At 42.0% G+C, this 23,554-nt stretch overlaps 1 protein-coding gene across 4 annotated transcripts in view; it reads left to right on the top strand.

Annotated features, from left to right (window-relative positions):
* The window catches only part of RNF144B (ring finger protein 144B), a 96,768-nt gene that overhangs the window by 51,986 nt on the left and 21,228 nt on the right, over positions 1–23,554 (top strand). For all 4 annotated transcript variants that reach the window (XM_069008006.1, XM_069008004.1, XM_069008005.1 and 1 more), the window contains 2 exons: positions 9,272–9,460; positions 22,385–22,489. In XM_069008006.1, coding sequence (XP_068864107.1) covers positions 9,296–9,460; positions 22,385–22,489 — 270 coding nt within the window. In that variant the 5' untranslated portion in view covers positions 9,272–9,295. The remainder of the gene's footprint in view (positions 1–9,271; positions 9,461–22,384; positions 22,490–23,554) is intronic.

Raw genomic sequence — 23,554 nt, 5'->3', positions numbered from 1 at the left:
GGTATTACCTTATTGCAAGCACTGAAAAAAAATTCTCAGATCACCCCTTCTGAAAATAAACACATGTTAATTTTGTTTTTCAATAGGTGGCTTTCAGTACATATTGCAGAATTCAGTGGAGGATCACAGTGGAGATTTCATTGTTTCTGTCAGCTAAGTTGTTCCTTCACTTCTGGCAAACTTTGCATGCTTCTCTTGATGCCACAAAGTTTCTTGCTGGCCCTTTGGAGGCCTGGCTTTGTGTCATGTCTCTATTTGCTTTGACCTGCTTGCCTTGCAGTCAGGACGCTGCTTGCTCCAGACACAGCTTTGGCAGTATCCAGCCAGGGGACCCTGAGAGCCCAATTAGTTTCTTGTTAGAAGAGGAGTGCAAGCTATGAACCATCACATGAAGCTGATTCCTCTGTTTTCCCCCTGCTTTTCCATTGTTTTCCATTGCTTTCACTTTAACAATGTGTGTTTACAAATATCTCCTAAAAATCCTTGATGTTAGAAAGGGCCAGTGTTGCAAATGTCTTCTGAACACACCCTATCTAAACTGTAAATATTCCAGCTCAGGGATTTAGCATATCCCAAGGTTTTGTTATCCGATTAACAAAAATAAACATTTTTTCTGTGTCAAGGGCAAATTGTTACATCTGACTTCCTATTCCTGTTTCAGCAGAGACAGCTAGCCAAGTTATCAACCCATTTGACCTCCCAAAAGCTCAATTCCTTTTACTTAGTAAATGCCACAGTTACCAAAAGCCTCCACGTGGTCAGAGAGGAAGATCTATCATTTGTCATTTTGAAGACATGTGCTTTTATTTAATAGTGGTATATTACTTTTTGTCAACAGGATGTTAAAACTGAAGTGCACCAAACTAGTTTGGGTGGAAATTCCTTGTAGTTTAGCATTAGCATACATTGCACAGTGTCATTAAGAACAGAGGATGTTATTTAGAAAAGCTTTAGATTTTAATCTTAGACCTGGTAACCAGTCCTTGGAATTCCACTTGGTATAATTTTGTTGTTTGAATATGTTTTGGAAATGTTTGATGCCAAAACATTCTAGTTCTCTTGTCTGATGGCACTTTGTTTCACTGCATTTTGTGCTGATCAGCTTTGCTGAGCTCAGTGACCAGGATGAACATAAAACCTTAGGAGAATCCTGCTGTTGACCTCCTGCAGGACCAGACGTGTCACCCTAAGCCTGTGCCTGTGGCCAGCACCATCCCACGGCTCAGGCACAGTAAGCTTGATACATCTGGGTCCCCCCAAGATTGAAGCCCACAGGCCTGCCCAGGGCTCACATCCAGTAGATCTGGTGCAGGAAACTGTCTCTCCAGCCTACCAGTGTTGATAGAGCTGTGTCCTGAACTTTGATGTGTCCTAGTTTCAAGCACAGAACTGAGTGAAAGTGGTGGCTTCTGTGATATGGTCTGACCTCACCCCATGCAGAATGGCTTGCTCCCATCCTCATGGATTCAATGAGTATTGCGTGGCTCCTGTCAGTATTGAAAAGAGTCAAATACCATGTTTTGATTATGTATTTCAGTTTAGTAACAGGCTGAGTTATTTCTCTTTTAGTTTACATGTTTTTATCTTTAAGTGATCCAAAAGTGCCTTTCCTAGCTCCCTTCAGCTGGGAGTAGCAGCATTCATTTCACTGTTAGCTCCTAGATTCCCTGTTCTTGGTCTCCCCTGCTTTTTAAGAGTGGAAGGGGGAAAAAACCCACTTTTTTTCCTCTTGCTTGTTCTCAAAAAGTATTGCAAGGAAATACATAAAGGGTTCCCACAACTGCAGAGTCACATCTGTTTCAGAAAAAAAAGAAAAAAAAAAGATTTGCTATATTCAGTTAATATCCATGGTCTTCTTGCAAAAAACCCCACCTCCCTGAGGACATATTGACTTCGGGTCACAAGAAATTACTGTGAAGAGCTGGTGTTCTCAATTCTCAAAGTTACTCATACCTCACAGTATTACAGTACAGTAGAGAAGTTATCTGACAAGTGAACTCTCAAAGACTTGTGGAGACTGATACCTGTGTGAACTAGTGGTGTTTTGGTTTATTAGAATGTTTTGGAATGATTGGGTGCATGTGATATTTGGGAAGTTGTTCAATGTGTATCTTAAGCATCCTAAAGTACTGGAATAAAAGTTTCTGGCAGAAATCTAGATGATATTCTGAATTACTATGGTCAGTCCCTTAACATTTTTTTTGTGCAAGAAGCTTTTCACTCACTGCATTCCTTTAAAAATATTTGATATATTTTTTTTTTGGTTGCTAGCATGATATGAAAATACTCCGTGTAGATACTGCTGCTTGAACAGCAGCTCAAGGTTTGGGTTTTTTTCCCAGGCATTCCAATGAAAACAAGTGAGAGAAATTGCCTTCGGTGTGTTCTCATGTACCAGACAGCACATTTATTTAGGCTGCTTGTTCTTTAAACAAGTCTTCTGACAATAAAAATTTTACAGTGTAGAAAGCTGTCATGAAATATTATACACCTGACTTTTCTTAAGCCTTGCTCAAAGAGAACAGATATTGAAATGCTTTTATTCGCTCTAATGCTTCAGCTTGGTGGTGTATTATGGTAATCCAGAAATGGGTTCTCCATGTAATCAAGTGCTTGCTGTTTTAAGGATCAGATGTAATACAGTAATTCTGAATATATTAAAAAATGTATTTAAAACGAGACCTTCTATTTGTGGATCTGGTTGCTTTTTTGAGACCATGATGTCAGAAAATCTAAGTACTTGTTTAACTTAATAATCTCATTGCAATAAAGCAGAACATTTGGGCTTTGATACACAGGAGCACTTAAACATATGATTAAATTTCGTTCTTGAAGATGAAGGCTTTTTAAAATTGAAGCTTTAATCATATGTTTTGCAGCCTAACTGAATCCCTGCCTGATAAGTGATGCTCTATGGACTGGATAGGTAGCTCTGTGTAGGCAGTGCATATCATAAGGAGAAATGAATGCACCGTGGGTTAGTGATCTGTCTGTGAGACCACAGAAGCCCTAGTGCACTTGGTTTGGACTAATCCTCTGAGCAGAGCTGCTGAGTTTCAAAAAGCTGTCTTAGAAATGAATTTTGAATGACATTATCATGAGAGAGTTGGAACAGCTAAGGACTTGTAGCCAAAACTGGTAATGATGGCGTTTTGCTGAAACTGATAGAAGTGTGGATTTCTGACAGCTGTCTTCACGTGTCCTAATTTCATAGCTCAGTTTATGTCTTGTAATTTGACCCCATTATCTTAGTACCACTTTGTTATATTTTTAAAATCTTTCTGTAATTGCTCTTTTTCCCCAAGGGCCTGATTTTTAGCATTGGTTTTGAACACTTGTATTTTTCAAGTAGTTTTCTTTTTCTACAGCAGAATCATGAGTGGACAATGTCAGACCAGGTTTTTGTATGGCACTGAAGTAATTTCATAATGGGTGAAGTATTTGAAAAATCTCTAGGGCGTGAGAAAGAATTACTTGCAGTGCTTGCAAATGTTTCTCCAAGAAAGTTTAGGAAATACCTGGTACACTAAATAAGAGTGTAGCACATGTGCTGTGAGTTTGTTTTGATACTAAATGTCTTTTTTTTTTTTTTTTTTTTTTTTGTAAAAGGGAGAAGTGCTGTCCTTGGTGTTAGACCCACATGTATCCTTATACCTCTTTTCAATCCCACCATGTGTATGCAAGTTCACATGCCTGGGTGCTGGTTTATGGCAAGCTTAGGGTGTACTGGGGCAGAGGGGCCTCTCAGGTCTCACCCTGCCCACAGGATGGACATGCCATCCCATGGGGGAAAACACATTAAGGACCCTTTTTGTTCCATTAATGTTTCCTGGAGCAATGTGTCTTGTATTTGTGCATTTATTGGCTTCCTTTAAACTCTAATTGTAGATAAAAGCATAGAGCTTAACTAACTTCAGCAGAATTGTTTCACACAACTTGAAGTAGCTTCTGCAAGAGGTGTGTTGTTGCAGTTGGATGCAGCATGTGAAAAATGAAAGGATAACTTGTGGAGTTGAACATACTCCATTCATTCTCCTCCAGCTTCAGCGCAGGAGGCTTTAATGATTGTATGTGATATTTCTAAGTGGTGAAAGTCACATCCAGACACATCTTTTTTAGCTAAATACAGCGAGTCGGTTGCAGGCACACTGACAATGTCCTTCTGATGTTGCAGCTCAGGAGACTGCCTGGCTTGTTTGCTCTATCCCATATACAGAGTAACTTCTGTTCTTTGGTAGTAGTCATGGTTTGAGGCAGCTGGGCAGACTCAAGTGAACCTTTGTGTGACTGTAACAAGGATGTTACCTTAAAATTTGTGCTTACAGGGAAAGTTTCAGCCCTAGGTTGCATCGATTTTTTACACCTCCATTGAGCTGTGGTGGCTTGACCTTGGCTGTGTGCCACACACCCACGCAGGTGCTCTCTCACTCCCATCACTGGGAGTTAGTAGTTTCTACTTCAGGACACTAATGCCAGGATTTGCAATGGGTACCTGCCTAGAAGGAGGCATTGCAGATACTTGCTGTTAGGAAGTTATTTTCAAGGCTAGACATCAGACACTGTGGTGTCAGGAGGCCCGGAAGGCAGACAAGTTCTGCATTCCTTCCTCCAGTGCTTGTGTTCTGTTTTTCATATTTCACTAAAAATCTCCATGCTTTCATGTTAGTGTTTCTCCTTGTACTTACCCTTTCTGCCTTGAGCACACACTGTTTTCTTGCTTACGGGTAGTGTTGAGATGTTTCAGTGCTACAGGAAAGCACAAAGCTTTGTCACCTCCCAGAGACAAAGCGAAAGTGTCACCAGGCAGATGAGTGAAATGGAACCGGTGACGGGTCTGAGCGCTTGGCAAGCTGTGGTCCTGGTGACTGTGCAGTTTACACCCCATGGGGCTGACCCTTCATAGCTCACTCACATTGGTTCAGACCTTCTGGTCCTGCCTTATCCTTTGGCATCAGCACCATCAGGGTCAGAGCCAGGGAAGTATGAGTCTCCTTATGAGATGAGCAGCATACAATTTGAGGAAAGATGTCCAATTTCCTGGAAATCCTGTGCAACGTGAAAGGAGCACGATATGCGTGTGTGTGCATGTACGTGACTGGTAGAAGTAGGCAAAAAAAGTGGCTCTTTAGAGTTCCTGAGTGTTTACGCGTACTGGGGCCAGTCTGACTCTTCCTTGCCATGATTCATGCAGGTGCAGGATTCAGACTAGTATATTTCTCTGGATTAGAATGCCCTTGAGATGTGTTCATCTGTATTCCACAGCATCTCATGGAGCCTGTTCAGTGGAGGTTTTTTTGCAGAGTTAAGGTGTTGCACTACAGTTTTGGTGACACATTTCATGCTTTGTTTGGGATGCTTTCCTAACAGGTTATTTGTGTTTGTGAGCATGAAAGGGGAGATTTTAATGCTTAATAATGTATTTTATTTATATGAGGGTCCATTGTTTTTCAGAAACCTTCCATTTACTTTAATTTCTGATCACTTTTGTACATATAACCAAATATGGAATGGTCTTTTCCTCTTTGTTACTAACTCATTCTTCAGTGACTCCCTCTTCCCCTGCACGACACACACATCCAAGATGCTTTATTTTCAATCTAACCTATTGGCAACTCACTTGTAATTACAATAGGAATTTTAATCCTCTCTAAAGAGGACTGATGGATGTGTAATTAACTAATGACAGTCTGTGGGATAAGCATAGCAAAGTGAAAGCCATAAAAATTCAGAGCAGCTGAGATGGAACTTCATGGCTTCCCTGCAGCACCTGGAAAAGTGAGTTCTGCCAGGCTGGTAAAGTTGAGGAGAGTTGGAGAGCTTGAGAGAGGACAATGCATTTTGAAGCGTTGGGGAAGAACAGGAGGAGAAGAGGGCTGAGAACTGGAGGAAGATGTATCTTTTCCCATTGATTCTGCCATCAGATCTGATGATGATGAGAATGAACCTCCCCTGCAGACCTGATTTCAGAGCCCAGCTGCAGTTGGATGGGGCTACCCTTCTCCATAGCCCTGAGCTCTTCCCCTGGCACTGTCCCCTGGCAGGAGTAACAGAAGTCCCAGTTCTGGTGGGCAGATGGAAGGACCAGTGGGTTGGGTTGCTCTGGGAAAAGGAGCTGGCCAAGCAGGCTGTGCGTCTGCTCTCCCTTTGACAGGCAGGTGTTCAGTGCTAACAGGATGGCTTTGCCTGTGCCAGCCTGACCTGGAGAGCTGCTTGTGGACAAGCTGGCCTCTCAGGGAGCGTGGAAGGAGTGCTCTTCCTGGTACCCACAGCGTTTCCTTTAAGGGCTGAGCAGGCAAGACACAGAGCTGCCTCCATGTCCTCTGATCCTGTTTGCTTCGTTTGATGAACTCCGATGGATTTAATGAGGCTGCGGTGAGGTGAGCCAGGCTAGCTTGGTGTTGTTTGCTGGAGATTTCCACAGGGTGCTCTGCCTGTTGTAGGGAGAACCTCAGCTGTGCTCTGGCATCCTGGTGTGAGGGAAGGGCAAATGTGTGGTGGGACAGGAAGCAAAACGGAATTTAACCTACAGTCTTCAGGGACAAGGGTTAGCATCAATGACAATGGGATATCATAATGAGTCCCTACAGCCAGCACACTGTGGCATTAGGTTGCTACTAGTGCAGAGCAGTGTATCAGGAGTCTGTCACACTGAGTGCTGGATTTAGACCATCTAAAATTATCCCCTAGCCCTAAACCTCAATCATACACCTGAATCTTCCTATGGCTGCTTAGTGCAGCCTGCATGCAGGGTCACAACCCTTTTAGTTATAAGAAGAACACTGACTTTTGAAATAGCTGTATCCATTTTATATCCGTTCCCACATCCCGAAATATTCCTATGTGTTCTTTTGTGCATCCCTCCTTTTAACATTGCTGCCTTTTACTGTATAAATGAAGACATTTCAGATCAGTGCAGAGTGAGGGTGAGTAGCTCACCTGTACAGATGCAGCTGCTGTTGAAAAGCAGCCTGAGTAAATGTGTTACAATTCCCCTAAATACTGAGATAACGTCTAGCATGTAGGTTTAAATAACAGGTAGTTCTTGATCTGCCATAGCATTTCCAGTGACTCAGTGTTCCCCCCCACCCTGCTGCAGTAATTATAGAAAATTATTGCAGTTCCTGACTCAGAGGGAGGCTTCCTTCTGAGGCTTCTGGCCATGCTGGAGCTCCAGCTCTGCAGCTGTATGGAGCAAATTGTGAGGGGCATCATAGTAGCAGGTCCCAGGACTGCAACAAGAATAATGTGGGAACAGCATATGTTTTAAACTAGTGATAGCAAGCCATAAAGAGAGTTTGCTTTGGATTTGTGGTCAGGAATTTGGTTGCCAGAATCTTGGCCATGACTCTCATATCTCTTAAAACCGTGTGCTTACAAGAGAGACATTCCAAGGTGCAAATCTGATGGCTTCTCTGACAAGCAAGGCTAGGAAACTGCAAAGTATAAAAATTAAAAAAGGGTAAGTGTGCTCCCAGATTTGTTGTGGTTTTGTGGCTTTTGAAGAGAAAATGTCTTCCTGCAGATTGTGGGAGCATAGCGCGTGAAGCTTAGGGGACAAGCCTGAGGATGGGCTCAGCTGTGAGTCAGGTTATGAGATGGGAGCTGCAGGGAAAGGTTCCACAAACTCCAAGAGCCCCATCATTCTCCCTCTAGGGAGGAATTCAGCAGGTACTGCAAGTCAGCACGTCACATACGCGCGCATTGACTGTCTGCAGCTGCTTTGGCCACTCTGGGAGCCACAGAATGGCAGCAGGGACATGCTGCCAAATGTGACCTGACAGCCCTGCTCAGGACTGCAGGGGAGGCTAGCAGAAGTGGACCAAAGGGCTCAAGGCTCTGGTTTGCCTCATGAGATGTCAGATCTGACAGGCACCTGAAGTGGTCTTGATTGTTTTCATGTTCATGCAGCCTTCATTTGTGATGCATGCTCTTCAGATTTACTGGAGCTGCACTCTTGGTGCTGCTGCAAGCAGCTGTGCACAGCTGGTTATCAGGCTTCTGCTTGTAAAATATGCGTGAAGGTCTTGCCATCAGCAAAGTGTATTCAGGAGGAGGTCTGTGGAAGTTGGGCCAAGTTTCTTAGAGGTGGGGATAGATTTCCTGTGCCTTAAATACTGTAATGAACCCCACTGTCTGTGCTGAGGTGAGTAAAATCTGCAAAAGGGATTTCCATTGTTTCAGCTTAAGCACAAGGATGTTCTCTTTAATTCCTTTTTCAGTGTCTTTACTGTGTAAGAAGAGAGGGTCTTGAGATTTTTTATGATTATGGTGCAGTGTTTTCAAATGCTTAGGCCAGAAAGCATTACATGCAAGCATGATATTTCCATTTGCTGCTCATCAAAGAATAGAAGTTTCATCCCTGAGCACTGCTGTGTGTAGTGAAAACATGGCTCTGCTGAGCATCTCCCTGTTGAAGTGCTAGTGCACTTAGTTCTTGGTTCACAAACATCAGGCCTCAGGGGCCTATGAAATAAATAGAAGAGCTGGATGCCAGGAAGTGGGATGCACAAAAGCTACTTTCTGGCATCATTAAGGCAATGCAAGGAAGAGGACTGCACATGAAATGCTCTCACTAATTTAGTTTTAAGCTCCAGCCCTGCATGAAGTAACACGTGCAATCTGAAGGCCTCTCCTGGGTTTAGATGCCTTCACCACCCCTCTTGCAATAGAGTGCCAGCTCACTATCTTAGTGACAACTCATGGAGAAGGTGGAGTTCATGGTACCCACCACCTACATTACAGACTAAATGTTTGAAGTGCGTGCCTAGAATCTGTTCTTGTCTTGCACTGCCTAGGGGAGTTCCCAAGCCACCAACTGGAATAGAAAGTGGGAGTGGAGACACTCACTGGAGATGTGTGGGTGCAATGAAGACTGAAAGATCCCATTTGGGTGGGAAGAGTATGAATCTGAAACTCATTTGGAAAGGCAGAGTGATACATATATATATATATGTATTAAATTCCCCATCTGTGTGAGTTTTATTTTGTGTTTGTTTGGTTTTTTCCTTTATTTTGATGTTAAGCAGCCTGGCTGAGGTGCTTTGTGCCAGCAAGGTGAATGTTTTCAGAGAACCCAGCCAGTTCAGGTCTTTTGAGGAGGTGTGCTCTCTTTGTAAATTTTGAATGGCCTGAAGTTGAGACTGGCCCCAAGATGTTGAGCAGTACATTTGGGTACGCAGGTACTTTTATGGATCTGAGATGTGAATTCTCAGAGCAATGGAAGTGACTGCATGGCTTGTGCAATGTTTCAGCTGCCGATTTATATTTTCAGGCTGAGTGGACCATTAATGACTGAATGGGCTCTGCTGGGAAGGCTTGTCCTCACACCATGACAGCAGACGAGTCAGAAGTTGGAGAGTTAGCTCTGGAGCCTCTCCTCACTTGCAAGCTATGTCTCTGTGAATATTCCCTGGATAAGATGACCACTCTACAGGAATGCAGCTGCATCTTTTGTACAGCGGTAAGATCTGTCAGTGCCTTTACGTTACAGAAGCGGCGTAATGGAAGATGGACAGAACTGTGAGATGGGATTGCTTGTCTTGTACAAGAAGCATGTGTTACCCATGTTGACATAGGATGCTTTTCTAAAGAGCATTTGGTTTTAGCCTGTCTTGCCTTATTTAAAAGATTTCTCTTGTCATTTTGCTTTTGATAATTTGTAACTCTAACATACATTCCCATAGCAAGTAATCGTAATAAAACCCAGTAATAAAAGGGGAAAAGATGCCGTGTAGGAGTGTTGGAGAACATACGCAGTCTGCATGCAGTCTCAGTATTTACTTTTTTCTGAAGCAAAATTTTGAAACATCATAGGATAGCTGTGAGCTTTTGTTTCCCTGCTATCCTTTTCTGAGTTCTCAGAGACCTTTAAAGCCTTTTATATAACTTCTAAGGGCAATCAGAAAACCTAAACAAAAATGAACCTCGGCCTGCTGAACCTTTGCCTCCATGCTGCAGAGATGTTGCCCAGGTCATGCATTGCTTATAGTTGTCAGTAAAGACTTTCTGGCCTGTGAATTCAGATCAAATAAAGCTGGTGGAAATGATAGAGGCAGAGTTTGAATGAGCTGATAAAAGCCCTGCAGATAGTAGTACTCTTCTCGTGTCTTTGTCAGCAAGGGAAAAATGGACCTAGTTTCTCTGGTGATAGTGCCTTTGATGTACCTGACTAATGGATTTTGGAAACAGGTCAGAAGTCACTGGAGGATGTTGGTGTGGTGTTTTTTTGTTGTTGTTTTTCATTTGTTTGCTTGTTTTGTTTTGGGGTTGTTATGGGGGGAGGTGGTTTGTTGTTTTTTTTACTCTAGAATAAATGTACTTAGTTCTATTTTTTAAAAACAAATTGTGGATAAGCATCAAGCAAGTATGTTTAAGTTTTACCCTTGATTGTTTGAATTCGTGGAAGAAATTTGGTATTTGTGAAGCCAGCTAGGGTGAGAATATTTTCACTTATGCTGAATTCAGGGTAGCTTAAACAGGATGAGGATCTAGCTGTGTGTTTCAAGAAACTAGGGTAAGATTGATCAATATGCATTTCAACCTGAACTTCATGAAGTTTGTTTTCCATACTGACTTACACAAAACATTTCTGTATTTTAGTTTGTAACAAGTTTTAAGAGCACATATCTAAAAGGTAGGTGTAAAGATACTGCTATAAATACAAAAAAATAAAATTGGAAAAGTTGATACTTTCGCCGTGGTCCCATGCCACTCCTATCCAAGAACTCAGTGTCTCTGATTTAGTAGCATTAATAGTACATTAACCTCAGTGTTAGCTGGGCAGAGTAACCCTTAGGGAAGGGTGGGCTGCTGAGGACTGTGCCAGGCGGAGCTGGACTCCACACTCCTCCAGAACACTGGCCAAAGGGGTCATTGATGGCTGGGGATGTTGCTGTTCCCCCCTGTTGGTGCCACAGCTGCCACCACATCCATACACCTCTTACTTGGCCAGCGCCAGGAAGAACATCCACTGTGAGCTTGGTGCTCCTGTGCTGTGACAGCGACATGGAGAGTGCAGTCACAGTGATTTGGCACCTGTGCAAACTTCTCTGGCTTTGTGTGAACCAAGAGCCAGCCACGAGTGAGCCTGAATGCAGCTGGGAGAAGCCTTTAGACACGCTCTATTTATTTCAGTGGGCGTAATATGTCTCAGTTGTGCTTATGCTCCAAGTCCAGCCTTTGTGTGACTGTTGTCTGTGTCCAGACGTCCTCCGATGGACGTGTCTGAGCTGATGCCTGCTCAGACATGTAGATCTTGCATCCTGTAAGAAAGACGGCTCTGGAAACTTTTAACCTGACTCCATGGCTTTCTGTCTTGAAGCCAAAGCAGTTTCTGGGAGGCCATATGAGTTGCACTTTTGGGCAGCCTCCAAAAAGCCATGTCAGGAGCAGCTTGACACAGAGTGCTGGGACTTGCATGGGGGATTGCTCGGGGCACAGCCTGCAGCAGCTGTACTGGTGTGCCATGCCCTAAATTTCCTCTCACCCATGCCAGGACATCTAGATACCTTCACACTGCACTTAAGAAAGATGTTGGGGTAAGAGTACCCACTGTGAGCTATAGGATTGAGCCCCTATCAGTTTTTCAGCTAGCAATGCTCTCAGCTTGTATAGCTTATTCTTCTATCACTAAGGGTAATTTTATAGATCCAAGAGTAGTATTAAATTTGAAATAGAAAAGGGCTTGACATGGATATAATAGATTCTGATCCAATAAGCTGAAACCATTGCTTTTGTTAATTTTTTGTTCTATTACATATGAGGTCTTTTTTTCCCCTCCTAACTGTAACAATGGTGCTGCAAGTATGATTGTTTTTCACTGCAGCATTTGTGGCTGTTGAAATAATTGGAAATTGTTACTATTTAGATATCTGCGGGGGTGAGGTTGTATTTCCTTTCCATTTGTAGCCTGTAAAACCAAGGCATTCAAACTACTTAGAATGGTGTACAGCTATTTTTTCAGTTTAGAAACTCTTGCAATAAACAATATAACCCATAAAAGCCGTGTTCTAGCCAAAGTAAGTAAACCGTGCTTTAGAATGTGCATGTTTGCATTTTGGTGGAATGTTGCTAGTAGGGCAGGAGTTTTTCAAACAACTGTAAACATTTTTACTCTCTCTGTTCTGAGCAGAAAAAGCAGATGGCTTGCAGAACATACTTGTCATCTTACTTGGTAGCCCGATCAGGTCTGAAGAGGCATCAGCCTTGTATTTTTCCACATTTGTTGCACTTGGCATAAGACTCCATTGCATTGTGAGATAAAGCACACATTTACACATCCCAAGAACTTGGAAATGGCTGTAGTGTACCTAATGACTTGGTTTCAATGTGTTTGGATGTATATTAGTTTTGAATGAAAGACCGATCTCTGAAGATGGTTGGGCAGGGATGTGAGATATATTTTATCTGCGAAAGTTTTAGAGGACTGCACTTTACATTATTCAGTTCATTTCCTATATCTGTAAAACTTTTGCAGAGTGCCATGCCATGGTGCACACTTTTACATATGGATATTCAGCTTCAGTGCTGCTCAAGCTGCATAATTTTATGGTACTTGTCCCATTTCCAAAAGGGGAGGGGGTCTCATCTGTTCCTCATACTGCTCATCTTGTTCCTTGTCTTGAAGGGGGGATGTCCTTCTTATCAGCAGTCCCTTAGGTTTACCTTTTGTTGCAATTTTTGTTCCTTGGATGTGCAGCTACTCAGGTTTTTGCACCCGTGGTGGTCATGGTATTTTCACATGTGTACGTGAAATAATTATACACTGTGTCTGACCACACCATAATGGTGCTAAAAAATACAGTGCTTCTGGGTCCAAAGCAAACTAATATTAATTACATCTTGATTGATCCACTTACAGAATAATACTTTGAATATTATACTTATTTCTAATAAAATTTCCTAAATCCTCCCTTCCTCCCTACCTTCCTCCCTCCGTGCCTCGCTCAGGTAAGACTCAGGTGTGCTCTGGTGGGGCAGTGCCAGGAATGGACAGGTCACCCTCCCTGCTTTGCCTTTGCACTGCACACTGGGTGTTGCCCAGGCTTTGGTGCTCATTAGACTGTCTGGAAAGTGTGCATCTAGGAGACTCCTACCTTTTCAAAACATGGCTGAAACTGGGAAAGCAGCAGGGGGAGACAGTGAATGATGTGATCACGTGCATCTTGCATCCCCTTAGCTAGAAATGCCCTGGTGTCTGGCACAGCATAAACTATCCTTTGGAAGTGCTAGTGAGGAGTGCAGGACTAGCAGTAACACTGGGAATACCAAGGGCCCTATGAAAGACTTGGTGTGAGTCTGTAGCCTGTATGCAGTCATGGATGTGAGGTTTTAGCAGGTGCGGTAAGATTGCCTTGGTGGCAGTGGTGACAGAAGGGAACCCGTGCTGTTGCCGAAACATGGTCTTAGGGGTCAGTAAAAAGCCCAGGGTTGGCTTTTCTCTGCAAACCAATTCTTTCTGGTTTTGTCCTTCCTTCTGTCCTCCTAGGAATTTCAGAGCCCCAGTGACAGGTGAGCAATAAATGGGATTGCTGCTGTTTATGTCAAGCAGCAGCTTATGTTCATCTATTTTGTTTACTGGCACAGGGTTCGAGATGCCGAAGACAACATGTAACAAACTGGAAACAGAAGATGCTTTCGAGTATGTTATTCTGTATTGTTGGCACAGGTTTGTGCAGAATTAGCATGATTCACCCCTTTTTTTTTTTTTCCCCCAAGCAAATTCTTTGTTGAGTCTTGTACTTCTGAGAAGTGTATGAGGCAACTGGGTTACAAAATGTGCAAAACAAATACCATGATGATCTACCTGTTTGTTATTTTGATGCACACAATGCAGTCCAAATGAGATTAAACTTCATGCAGCCTTAAAAGGAGAAGTCAGCATGCAAGACTGGGTAGCTTCTGTGCTGTCTTGTGCTCTTACAAGTAGGAGGTGTTCCAAAGGCAATTGGAGAGCAAGATTTTCTGCCTCACTTTTAGCTATGTGTGACAGCAAGGCTAGGGCTAGACATTGGGCTAAAAAGGCTCCTTTGCTGCTGTGGACAGCATGGTGCTGTGGGCAGCTGCCTGCCTGGGCCTTGAGGGGCTTCAACCTCAGAAAGAGGCTGCTGCCAGCTGCTTTTACTAGAGGAGAAGAAGAAACTCTTACAGAAGTAGCAGTTTCTCTGTTGGTACTTCATCAGCAGGGCACTCTGAGGCTCCTCTGCTTTCCTTAATCTTTTTAAGAACAGCTGTGCATTGTCCTGCCTCCTTTGGGTGGCTGAATAGTAACATTTTGCCCTTAATGCTGTGAAGTTTCAGATTATTTGTGGAGGGGAGCACTGAAAAACTGGAAAAATTAATGTGAAGGGTCTTCAGCAAAAAACATGAGCAGAAAAGTCTGAGAGCAGAGGAGACTGAGTAGATGAAGGACTAGGCAGAGGCAGATGGTAAAAAGAATGGGATACCTGCTAAGTGAAGCAAATGCATATGAATAATCCACTGAAATAATACTTAGTAAAACTTGTAAGTAAGGGGAGATTTGGATTTGCCATCATCTAGCCAACACTGGGTTTTAGTATTGCATCTGTTTCTTTGTGCTAGTTTTCAAGAAGGGGTTTGTTCTCCTCTTTTTCCTCCTTTTCTCCCCATCCTAGGAGAAACCTTCTCACGGCTGCACCAGAACACTCACTACCTTCTCCTCTTCCTAAATATACCTTGTGCTGCAATGCCCCACTTACTTATAAAAAGCTCACCTCAGATTGTTTTCCATTTGGAAGTGTTGACATTTGGGATTCTTTTTTTCCCAGCTCGACATTTGAAATGTTTCAGAATAATTGTGTTTTCAAGTTGAGAATTCCTACACCTGCTAATATTGGCACTGAACACAGAGCACGTCTGTAGTAATTTAGATGGTTTAAGATCTTCTTGCATGTATTTCTGTGCAGAGTAACACCAGAGGCAGAGTTGGGGTACCAAAAGAGCACAGATTGCCTTTTGATGGATACTAGTATTCAGGAAGAGGGGACTGCACGTTTCTGAAGTCACTAGAGGTGGCAGTCTCTGTATGGTGTGGTCAAGGGAAGACAGGGGAGGAAGAGGGAACTAATGTTTTAATGACAGCATTGCATCAATGAAGTTGGTGTTATCTGCATTTAACCAATGAAGAAGTCAATGTGAAGTAAGTTGTCAGTGCCTCAAAGTGCCACGGTAACTGAGCCAGACTGGGACATAAGCCTTATGGTCGTGTCTGTTTTGTAGCCGTTGGTAAGGCCAGGTTTGGCCTGACATAGATTTTTGGCAAGAGAAATTATATTTGCAGCTGGTTACATTTTGTGAAGGGTGAATTTCTCTGGTCCTGTTCTCTGGTCCTTTTTTGTTTGGTGGTACCACATGGCAGTGATTACCAGGAACCTTTCCTGATTTTTATGAAAGGCTGCCAGGATGTGTTGGGCCATGAGTAAATTGGCTTCAGACTGTGCTTCTGAGCAGAATTTAGCACCACTGGTAGATATTTTGGAACAAAGCTGATGACAGTGTATTTCTCAGGTACATTTGAAAGATCCCATAAAAAATATGCTCGTGGACCAAGAGGAGGCAATTATGTTCTGGTCCATTGTCATGGTTGCTTGGTGTTTTCATTTGGTCGTGACAAAATAAAATGCTTGTTAGAGGTGTTATTCCTTCCCTTATACTGAGCCATGAGCTGACTGTGTGTTCTTTGAAGCTACAGGGGCATTTTTTCACTTCCTTTCAAGCGTCTTTCTTGATAAGGCTCTTCTGTGGCCTGATCTTCTGTCCATTTGATCTTCTATACATTCATGAACCACTATATCTGGTCCTTAGCAGTTAAAACAGAGACTGGGCATTATGCATATTTCACTGGAATTTTGTTTCTCATTTGAAACCGTGCCTATTGTAAGTTTATCTGTAGCAAATTAAGAAATTACTATTTTTGTGGTGTAGTTTCTAAAAACTTTCTTTAATTGGAAAAGCCTCACTTTTTTTTCCAACTGAAGTGCAAATGCCTTCAAGCTGATTGCCAATACACTTGTTTAATCTAGTTTCAAGACCTGCTGAGAGATACTTGAGAGACTGCGGGAGTTTGAGTACCACGTATTGAAAGTGACTGATCCCTTTTGGAGATTGAGCACACTGAAGTGCAGATGTCGTGGCAATGATGAACATATTATTTAACATTATATTGATCTGCCATAAGCACTACGAGTACTGTCGGGGGGAGTGTATTTATCTTAGTAGACAGTTGATTTAGATACTGGGTAGATCAGGTGGTTAAATTTAGAGTTCTGACATGAACTGTTGCACCAAAATTAGTAATACTAGATTGTGTATGCACCGAAGGACAGGTAACATTTCTAGAACATAAGAAATAAATGAATGTTGTTTTACCAAATAAAAGGTACATAACCATGGCCCAGAACTAAAATAAAAATGGAATGCCTATCTATTCATCTGTTCTGAATCATGAGACACTCTGGAATGTCAACTGAAAAGTTAAGTATTCTCTCCATATACAGTATTTCCACATCCCTCCCTCAAATCTGGAGTCTGTAAAAAAGCTAAGGCTAAACAAAACCCAAACCCCAAACAAATACAGTTTTGTGGACAAATCCGGAAGGGAGATTTAACATTTTAAATAATTCCTGTGGATTTTAAGAGGGAGACCTGAATTTTTTTTTTTTTTTTTTTTTTTTTTTTAATGGAAATTGTCTTCAAGTTATATGTTAGGAGGAAAGACCTTGTTTTGGCAAGATGCCTTCAATCATTTTGTGCATTTTCACATTTAATATAGATCATGGCCTAGTACTGTCTGGGAAATACTGCAGATCTATTCTTTACCTTTCCATAATTGAATTAAAGACAAGTACCTTTAGTTATCCTGTACCAACTGCTACAGAGTGGCTGGCAGCAATATCTGTGGCATTTGACAGGAAAAAATGCCAGTGTTTTCTGTTTCTTTCTTCTTCCTAGCTATCCCTCCATGTTTCTTAATAAAGGTACCTGTTCAGTTTTGTCATATCACATATGGGGTTTCTTTTATGCTTTTGCATCCAAACTAATGAGACTGCATTTTGGGAGCTGAAGAACTATAAGCAGGTGGGAGAGGAGCAAGGTAATGGAACGTCTGGGTACTTGAAAAGCAGTATGTAGGAATGATTGAGACCCATCTTTTATCTTTGATACATAAATTATCTGAAAGTGGATTGGAATAGAAGCTTCAGATTTCACAGTGAAAGGTATGTAGTACCTTTGTCCCATCATTACCTAGCAACATAACACTGAAGTTATACTTTGAACTCATTTTTATGTTAAAATGCAGAACTGTTATGAACTCTTTGCAGAGTAAATACATTTCCAAACAGACATCTTTTTCTTGGTCAGTACATTAAAAATCCCCTCTGTACAATATACTTGGGGGAAAAAATATGTTGAAGTTAGAGCAGTATGCAGAAGTGTTGAAATGAAAAATCAATGAACAGCCTGAACAGAATTTTCTTTCTGGGGCTTGAAGCTGATCACAGAAAACACTTCTGTTTATTACTGAAGAAGGAATCTTTTCTATTACTAATTTGTCCATTCCTAGATTAGGCTTTTCAGTGTATTTTTAAAGATGCTTCCTCACATTTCAATGTACTCTTTCAACAAACCCTTAGCTCTAGGAGGTGAATGTGTACTTGGGCATTAGTAATTATTTGCCTAAATCATAATCTTTCCTACAAGTCTTGCAAGATAAAAAAAAAAAAAAGAGATGCATATCTGTTGCATGATAATTTTATCCAGGTACTTTATAGGCCTTAACTTACTAGATACTCATGAGTAGCATTTTGTGAAGTAGCTAACTGGATATTGATCTTATTTTATTAAATAGAGGAAGGTGATGGCCTGAAAGACAAAACCAACATAAGAGGAAAAAATCTTGCCCCAAAAGGCTTTGACAGCAAATTACTGGAAAAAAAATATCATTATACATTATGAATCTCAGGCAGAGAAAAAAATACTTGTAGTCCTCTTTTGACTGAAGTTGACAGTAGTCCAGCAGGAGCAAAATGTGCTTTGCAAAGCTAGATCAGCATCAAAACATTCTGCTAGGTGTACTGAGTTTTACTAGTGGAATTACATTATTGCATTTGATTTGATCCTGCTTACTTGAATGCCTCAGGATTTTATTATGTTTCCCAGAACACAGATATATCCATGATAGAGTTGCTCAGTAGGGAAAATCTGAGTAAACTGTATGTAACTGATTAGAGCACACTTGCAGGTATGGGAATAAATGCTACTTGTGTTGGTGTCTGCCTTTTCTTTGAGGGGTGAACACAGTGGAATCAAGCCTCCAGTGTGTGATCTGTAGTCAGCAGGATTCTAACCTGTTCAGCAAGACCGCGGTAGATTTTTAGTTTGTCGTCTCAACCATCTGCCTTGGCTATGTGACACATTCATGGAAGCTTTGCTGGCTCTGGCCATGGAAAGTAACAGGATGGCATTAATGTCACTGTAAGCCACAGATCCTTAGATGCTGAGGTCACTCCAGCTGCTGACTGCTCTCCATGCTCAAAAGTCACCACATTGCAGGAAAATGGTGAGAGAGTGTAGCCCAGGGTGTTGAGATCTCCTGATTTCTTGGATGTCAGGATTAAGACCCTTTCAGGTAACACTTTGTATCACAGAAGACAGAGCATCTTGATTTTTCCTTCCCTTTGAAGAGCAGTTAAATAGCATATGTAGTGTGTGCAGTTTTCCTGAGGTACTGCTGGTTTTTGTAGGCAGAATGCACAAAAAATCTTGCCATTTTATGTCTGTAATAATGTACTCTCTAAAGTGTGGGAGGACACACTGCTGAGAAGGTCAGTTGTGATTCATTATATAGACAGTGAAACAACTTTTCATCACGTTTTTGGCTTGCATCTTTTCAGATACTCTTAGTTGCCAGTTCTCAAGTAAGCAGCTGAATTAGTGGCTGAGCTGTAAATAATGGTAAAACCCCTCTGAAAACAGTTTCGCTGCAAAAGTTGAAGGCATATTTAAAATTTTAGTGATTTTTCTAATGTTTCTTCTTTGGTGCTAAGAGGGAACAAGAAATTCACATCTTCATTCATGTACGTACTTTGGTAAAAAAGCTTAATCCTTCAGCGGTAAATATTAAATGCTTCCTTCAAGTTTCCCGGCACCTTTAAGTCCTTCTTGTATTGCACCCAAAGCACCTCCAAGCATAGAAGGTCAAGACAAAAGATTTCATACCTATAAAAATGATTTAACAGGGAGATAGATTTTCTGGGAAATACTTGAAGATCTGTGGCACTGCACAGCTCAATTATAAAATCTGTCCAAGTCACCCTCTGCAAACACAGAAGGCTTTGGTTGCCCACCTGTGCTCACCTACAACCAAGCAGTGGGTTAGAAGAGAAGAATCATCCAGCTCCGTTAGCAGTCCTCAGAAACCTCTGTTCTCCTGCCTTGGTACCCCTAATGACTTAGATACTGCATATTGAAACTGATGGCAAAATCTATACTGTGGATCGAAGCTCCTTAAGAGCCTCATGCCCATTCTTGAACGGAAGCGTAATCGTCAGTGCTCCGAGCTTCTGTCCTGAGAGTCTAAATTAAGAACAAGCCTCTGGGCTGCTGCTGGGCCTGCAGTAGCTTCTCAGGCTTTATCCTCCCTCTGTAACTACCTGACCTGAGCTGCCCCCAGAATACAAATCCACTGTACCATGCTGTCAAAACAAATTACTAAATATCAGGCAGCACCACAGAGGAGACAGAACCCAGGATCTTAGCAAAAGTAAAATGTTGCTCTCTCATGCTTGCTGAGGAATTAAGGCAACCTAAATGCTTTGGTGGGAGGGAAACATTTGCCCTTCACCAAATGCTGCCCTGAGACTTGATCCAGAAAGTAATCAGGTCTCCCATGAGGAGCTGGAGCGAGATGTAAGGAGGCTCTGCCCACATATCCAAGAAATGCACTCTACACACTGCAGTATGCACAGGCCTTGGGGATGGGACTCTGAGGGCAGAATTTTCTGTTTACATTATTTGTGGAAGAGACTTGGTTCAGGTACAAACCAGGGAGGAAATCTGTGCAGGGAGTGAGCACCTGCAGACTGGTTTCTCCTGTGATATGTGCTGAAGCATGTGGGCAATGCTCAGTGCTTAATGAACATGGAGCTGCAGGACAAAGTCATCCACAGCCTTCATCTGCACCAGTAATGGCACTGGGAGCCACCCTGGCCTCTGGGCACGCTTTTTGTGGGCTTTCCCTATGTCACCTGCTGCCACTGCCCACACCATGGTGGCAGATGTGGGCAGGGCCCTGGCAGCACCATGATTCCGCTCACAGGCACTGCTGTGGTTCCATACCTGCTTACTGCTCAGTGCTCTGTGAGGGAGCTGCAGTGCTGGGGGGTGATTTGATCTGGGGTAAACTGACTTTGTAAAAGCACTGTGCCTAGATGCCTTTGGGAGAAGTGGGTGAGAAGATGGGACAGGGCACCAAGACTGCTGTTAGAATAATAAAATAATAGCTCCTGGTTAAATCTGGGCTGATAATCCCTAGGGAGCTAATACTGCCTTCAGTTGTTGACATTTCTTTTTTGCTCTTCACCTGTATCTCCGTCACTTCCCACATTCTACTTGCACCATCAATTCCTTACAACCTGCTCTGCTGCTTCCTTATAGGGGTGCATGCTGGATCTGAATACATTAGTGCTTAATGAGCTACATATTTAAAGCTTACCAGTTAGGTTATATCCCAACGTTCTTCTAAGAGAATATACTTCCAGTATCAAAAGTAAGTTAATTTAAAATCCCACTAAGTTAAGCCGATTCTACTTGCTTGAACTAATATCTCTCTATAGCTTATCAGAATTAAGCAAAATGTGGATGCGGACATTTCAGTAGAGAGACAGAATAGTAAGGAAATCTCATTTCTATTTGTAAAAGTCCTAATTATCCTGATGGTTAAGAGGGAATCAGTTTTCCAATAAAAAATACAAATGAGGAAATTTCTTTAATCAGAGCACAATATGCAAGGCCTTCTCAGAATAGTCTAAACTAACACAGACTTGAATGTTAAATCCTTATAAATAATAAAACAATGATTTCGGGGATTCTAAAGATGCCATACTCTGAAGGGCTGTGATTTCCCCATCACCTACCCATTAGCTTTTGAACTCAGAGCCTCTTCCAAAAGTTGGCAAAGAGACAGAGGTCTCAAAACCATATTTCTCTTTGACATATTTCTTGAAAACTGATGGGGCAATAAGGGGAGAAGTCAGCAGTACTGGGGAGGGGATTTGTCATGTGGGCATGAAATATAAAAACTGTAGGGAAAAAAACTACATTAGTCCTACCTTTCGTAACATGTTTATTTTCATTTACAGTTAACTATGCAAGCTGATACCAAAATCTGTCAGAAGTCCACGCTTTGTTGTTTTGCTAATGGTGGTTTGCAATTTATTGTATGCTTTGCCATTATTTTGAGGAGACTTTCTTGTTTCATTTTATTTAGAAGTGACCTTACTTACTTACCTGTGCAATTTGGAGGAACAATTCGAGTACTGTTCTTTGGTATATTGCATGAGTTTTGGGCCATGATTTTACTGAAGACTCTATAATATGTGCTATAAAGACAAGCTGAATGTATTTGAAACTTGCATGCCAAATCAAGGGTGGGGAGAGCAGAGTAGAGGGCTTTTTGAGCATGGAGGGGAAGCCTGCTTTTTTGTGTAATGGAACAATTTGGAAACATTTGTAAGGTGGCCTCCATGCTGGAAATGGACTTTGGGTAGAGTAGAGGCTGATGATAAATCATGATAAACCATGGAAATTATTTTATCTGTGTGGGGGGTTGAGGGGGAGGAGGAACTGGTAGCTGCACATCTTCTAGGGCAGATTAAACCTCCCAACCAGGTTATAAACCCCCTTCCCCTTTTGTGCAGCTGAGAACAGTAATCTCTTTCTTGTAAATGAGTTCTCCTACAATGGAGAATGCTGGCTGAGAGTCTGAATTAAGAACACAGGAGCAAAAACAAAGGAACGAAGTCTGTTTAATTAGGATAAAAGATACTCCCCCCTGCCAAATCCTCCAATCCCAGTTTAGCAGAGCACAGGGCTTGTTAGGACTGAAAGGTCTGACTTGCTGACTTAGGTAAACGCAGTGCTTGGCAGATGAAGTCATGCATAATTAATTGTTCTTTGTTGCATTCTTTCCAATGTAATGACTTGTAGCATTCACGCTTATAATAATTGATGTTTGCTGTGTGCTGGAGCTTCAGGACAGCCAATTAAGGTGCTGAAGGTGGGAACTGTGCAGCATCTCTGCCATCTGGTTGTTACCAACATGTGGGCTATAATGTTGTTTTTTCTTCTTTTCTTTACTTGTTTCTAGTGTCTAAAACAGTACATGGAGCTGGCAATTCAAGAAGGTTGTGGTTCTCCTATCACATGTCCAGACATGGTATGCTTGAACCATGGGACCCTACAAGAAGCAGAGGTATCTATATTTCTTATACTTCTTTCTTTCTCTCTCTCTCTTTTTTTTTTTTTTTAACTTATATCCCCCAAATTTCTTTATATGCATAATAAATATAATCATACACCTTCTCCTCCCTTTAATTACCTTTAATGAGCTCTTTGCAAGAGGCCTGACTGACAAGAGGAGATAGGAACAAACAGATGTTTTGCAAGGGTTTAGCCCCTTTTTCCCTCCCTCTATGCCTTGGGGAAAGGTTTACTTGGCATCTGGACAACCTCTGAATTACCCATGCAGGTGACTTAACCAGAATACCCTGTATCCCAGAATTGCTGAGCCTCCATTAGACTGTCAGTTCAGTCAGATTTGATTTGACTGCAAACACTGAAATTCTTGATCTTTCTTAAGAGCAAGAACTCAGACTGATGATATGCAAGGCCAGAATTTCCTTGTGTATGTTGATCTTGGGCTGCAACAAGCAATTTGCAGTCCAATATAATCATACAGGCCTGTATAATTACATGGAAAGAAAGGTGTCTGCACAGCACCAAGTAGAAGTAGGTCTTAAGAGATATGGAGGGTGTCTCTTGGGATACACCCAAGGGATGCTTGCTTGCCTGCTTTGTGAGGCAGGAATGTCCCTACAAATAGGACAAAAAAAAACCCCAGGAAAAATAAGATGGCTAAGGGATTTTGATTGGTTTTGTGCATTCTCTCAGCATTTGTTTGCAGGAATAAACTAAAGGAGAACTAGATCTTCATCCCTGATCTGAAGAAGAGAAGTTTGTCTTCTGGATTCCCATGAGCCTTGTGCATACAGATGCCATAAGAACTATATAATCCTATTCAAGTGCCATCAGTGACAGTGTGATTCCTGATACCTTGCATTGAAAAATGCCTTTTTCTCCATAAAAAAATAAGGATCTGCTCTCCAGCATACATTTGAAATGTTGTGCTTAGTTGAATCAGGGCACAGGACTTACAGCTATGCTTGTTACAGCATGCAGGCATATTGGTGGAGCTTTTTTTTCTGGCTGAATCCAGCTATTGTTAAAAGTAGCCAGCTGTTTCCCTTCCTCCTCTTTC

This window comes from Aphelocoma coerulescens, chromosome 2 (assembly GCF_041296385.1).
Source record: "Aphelocoma coerulescens isolate FSJ_1873_10779 chromosome 2, UR_Acoe_1.0, whole genome shotgun sequence".
Lineage (NCBI taxonomy): Eukaryota > Metazoa > Chordata > Aves > Passeriformes > Corvidae > Aphelocoma > Aphelocoma coerulescens.
The sequence above is the reverse complement of the archived record's forward strand: the minus strand, read 5'-3'. Positions and strand labels throughout refer to the sequence as shown.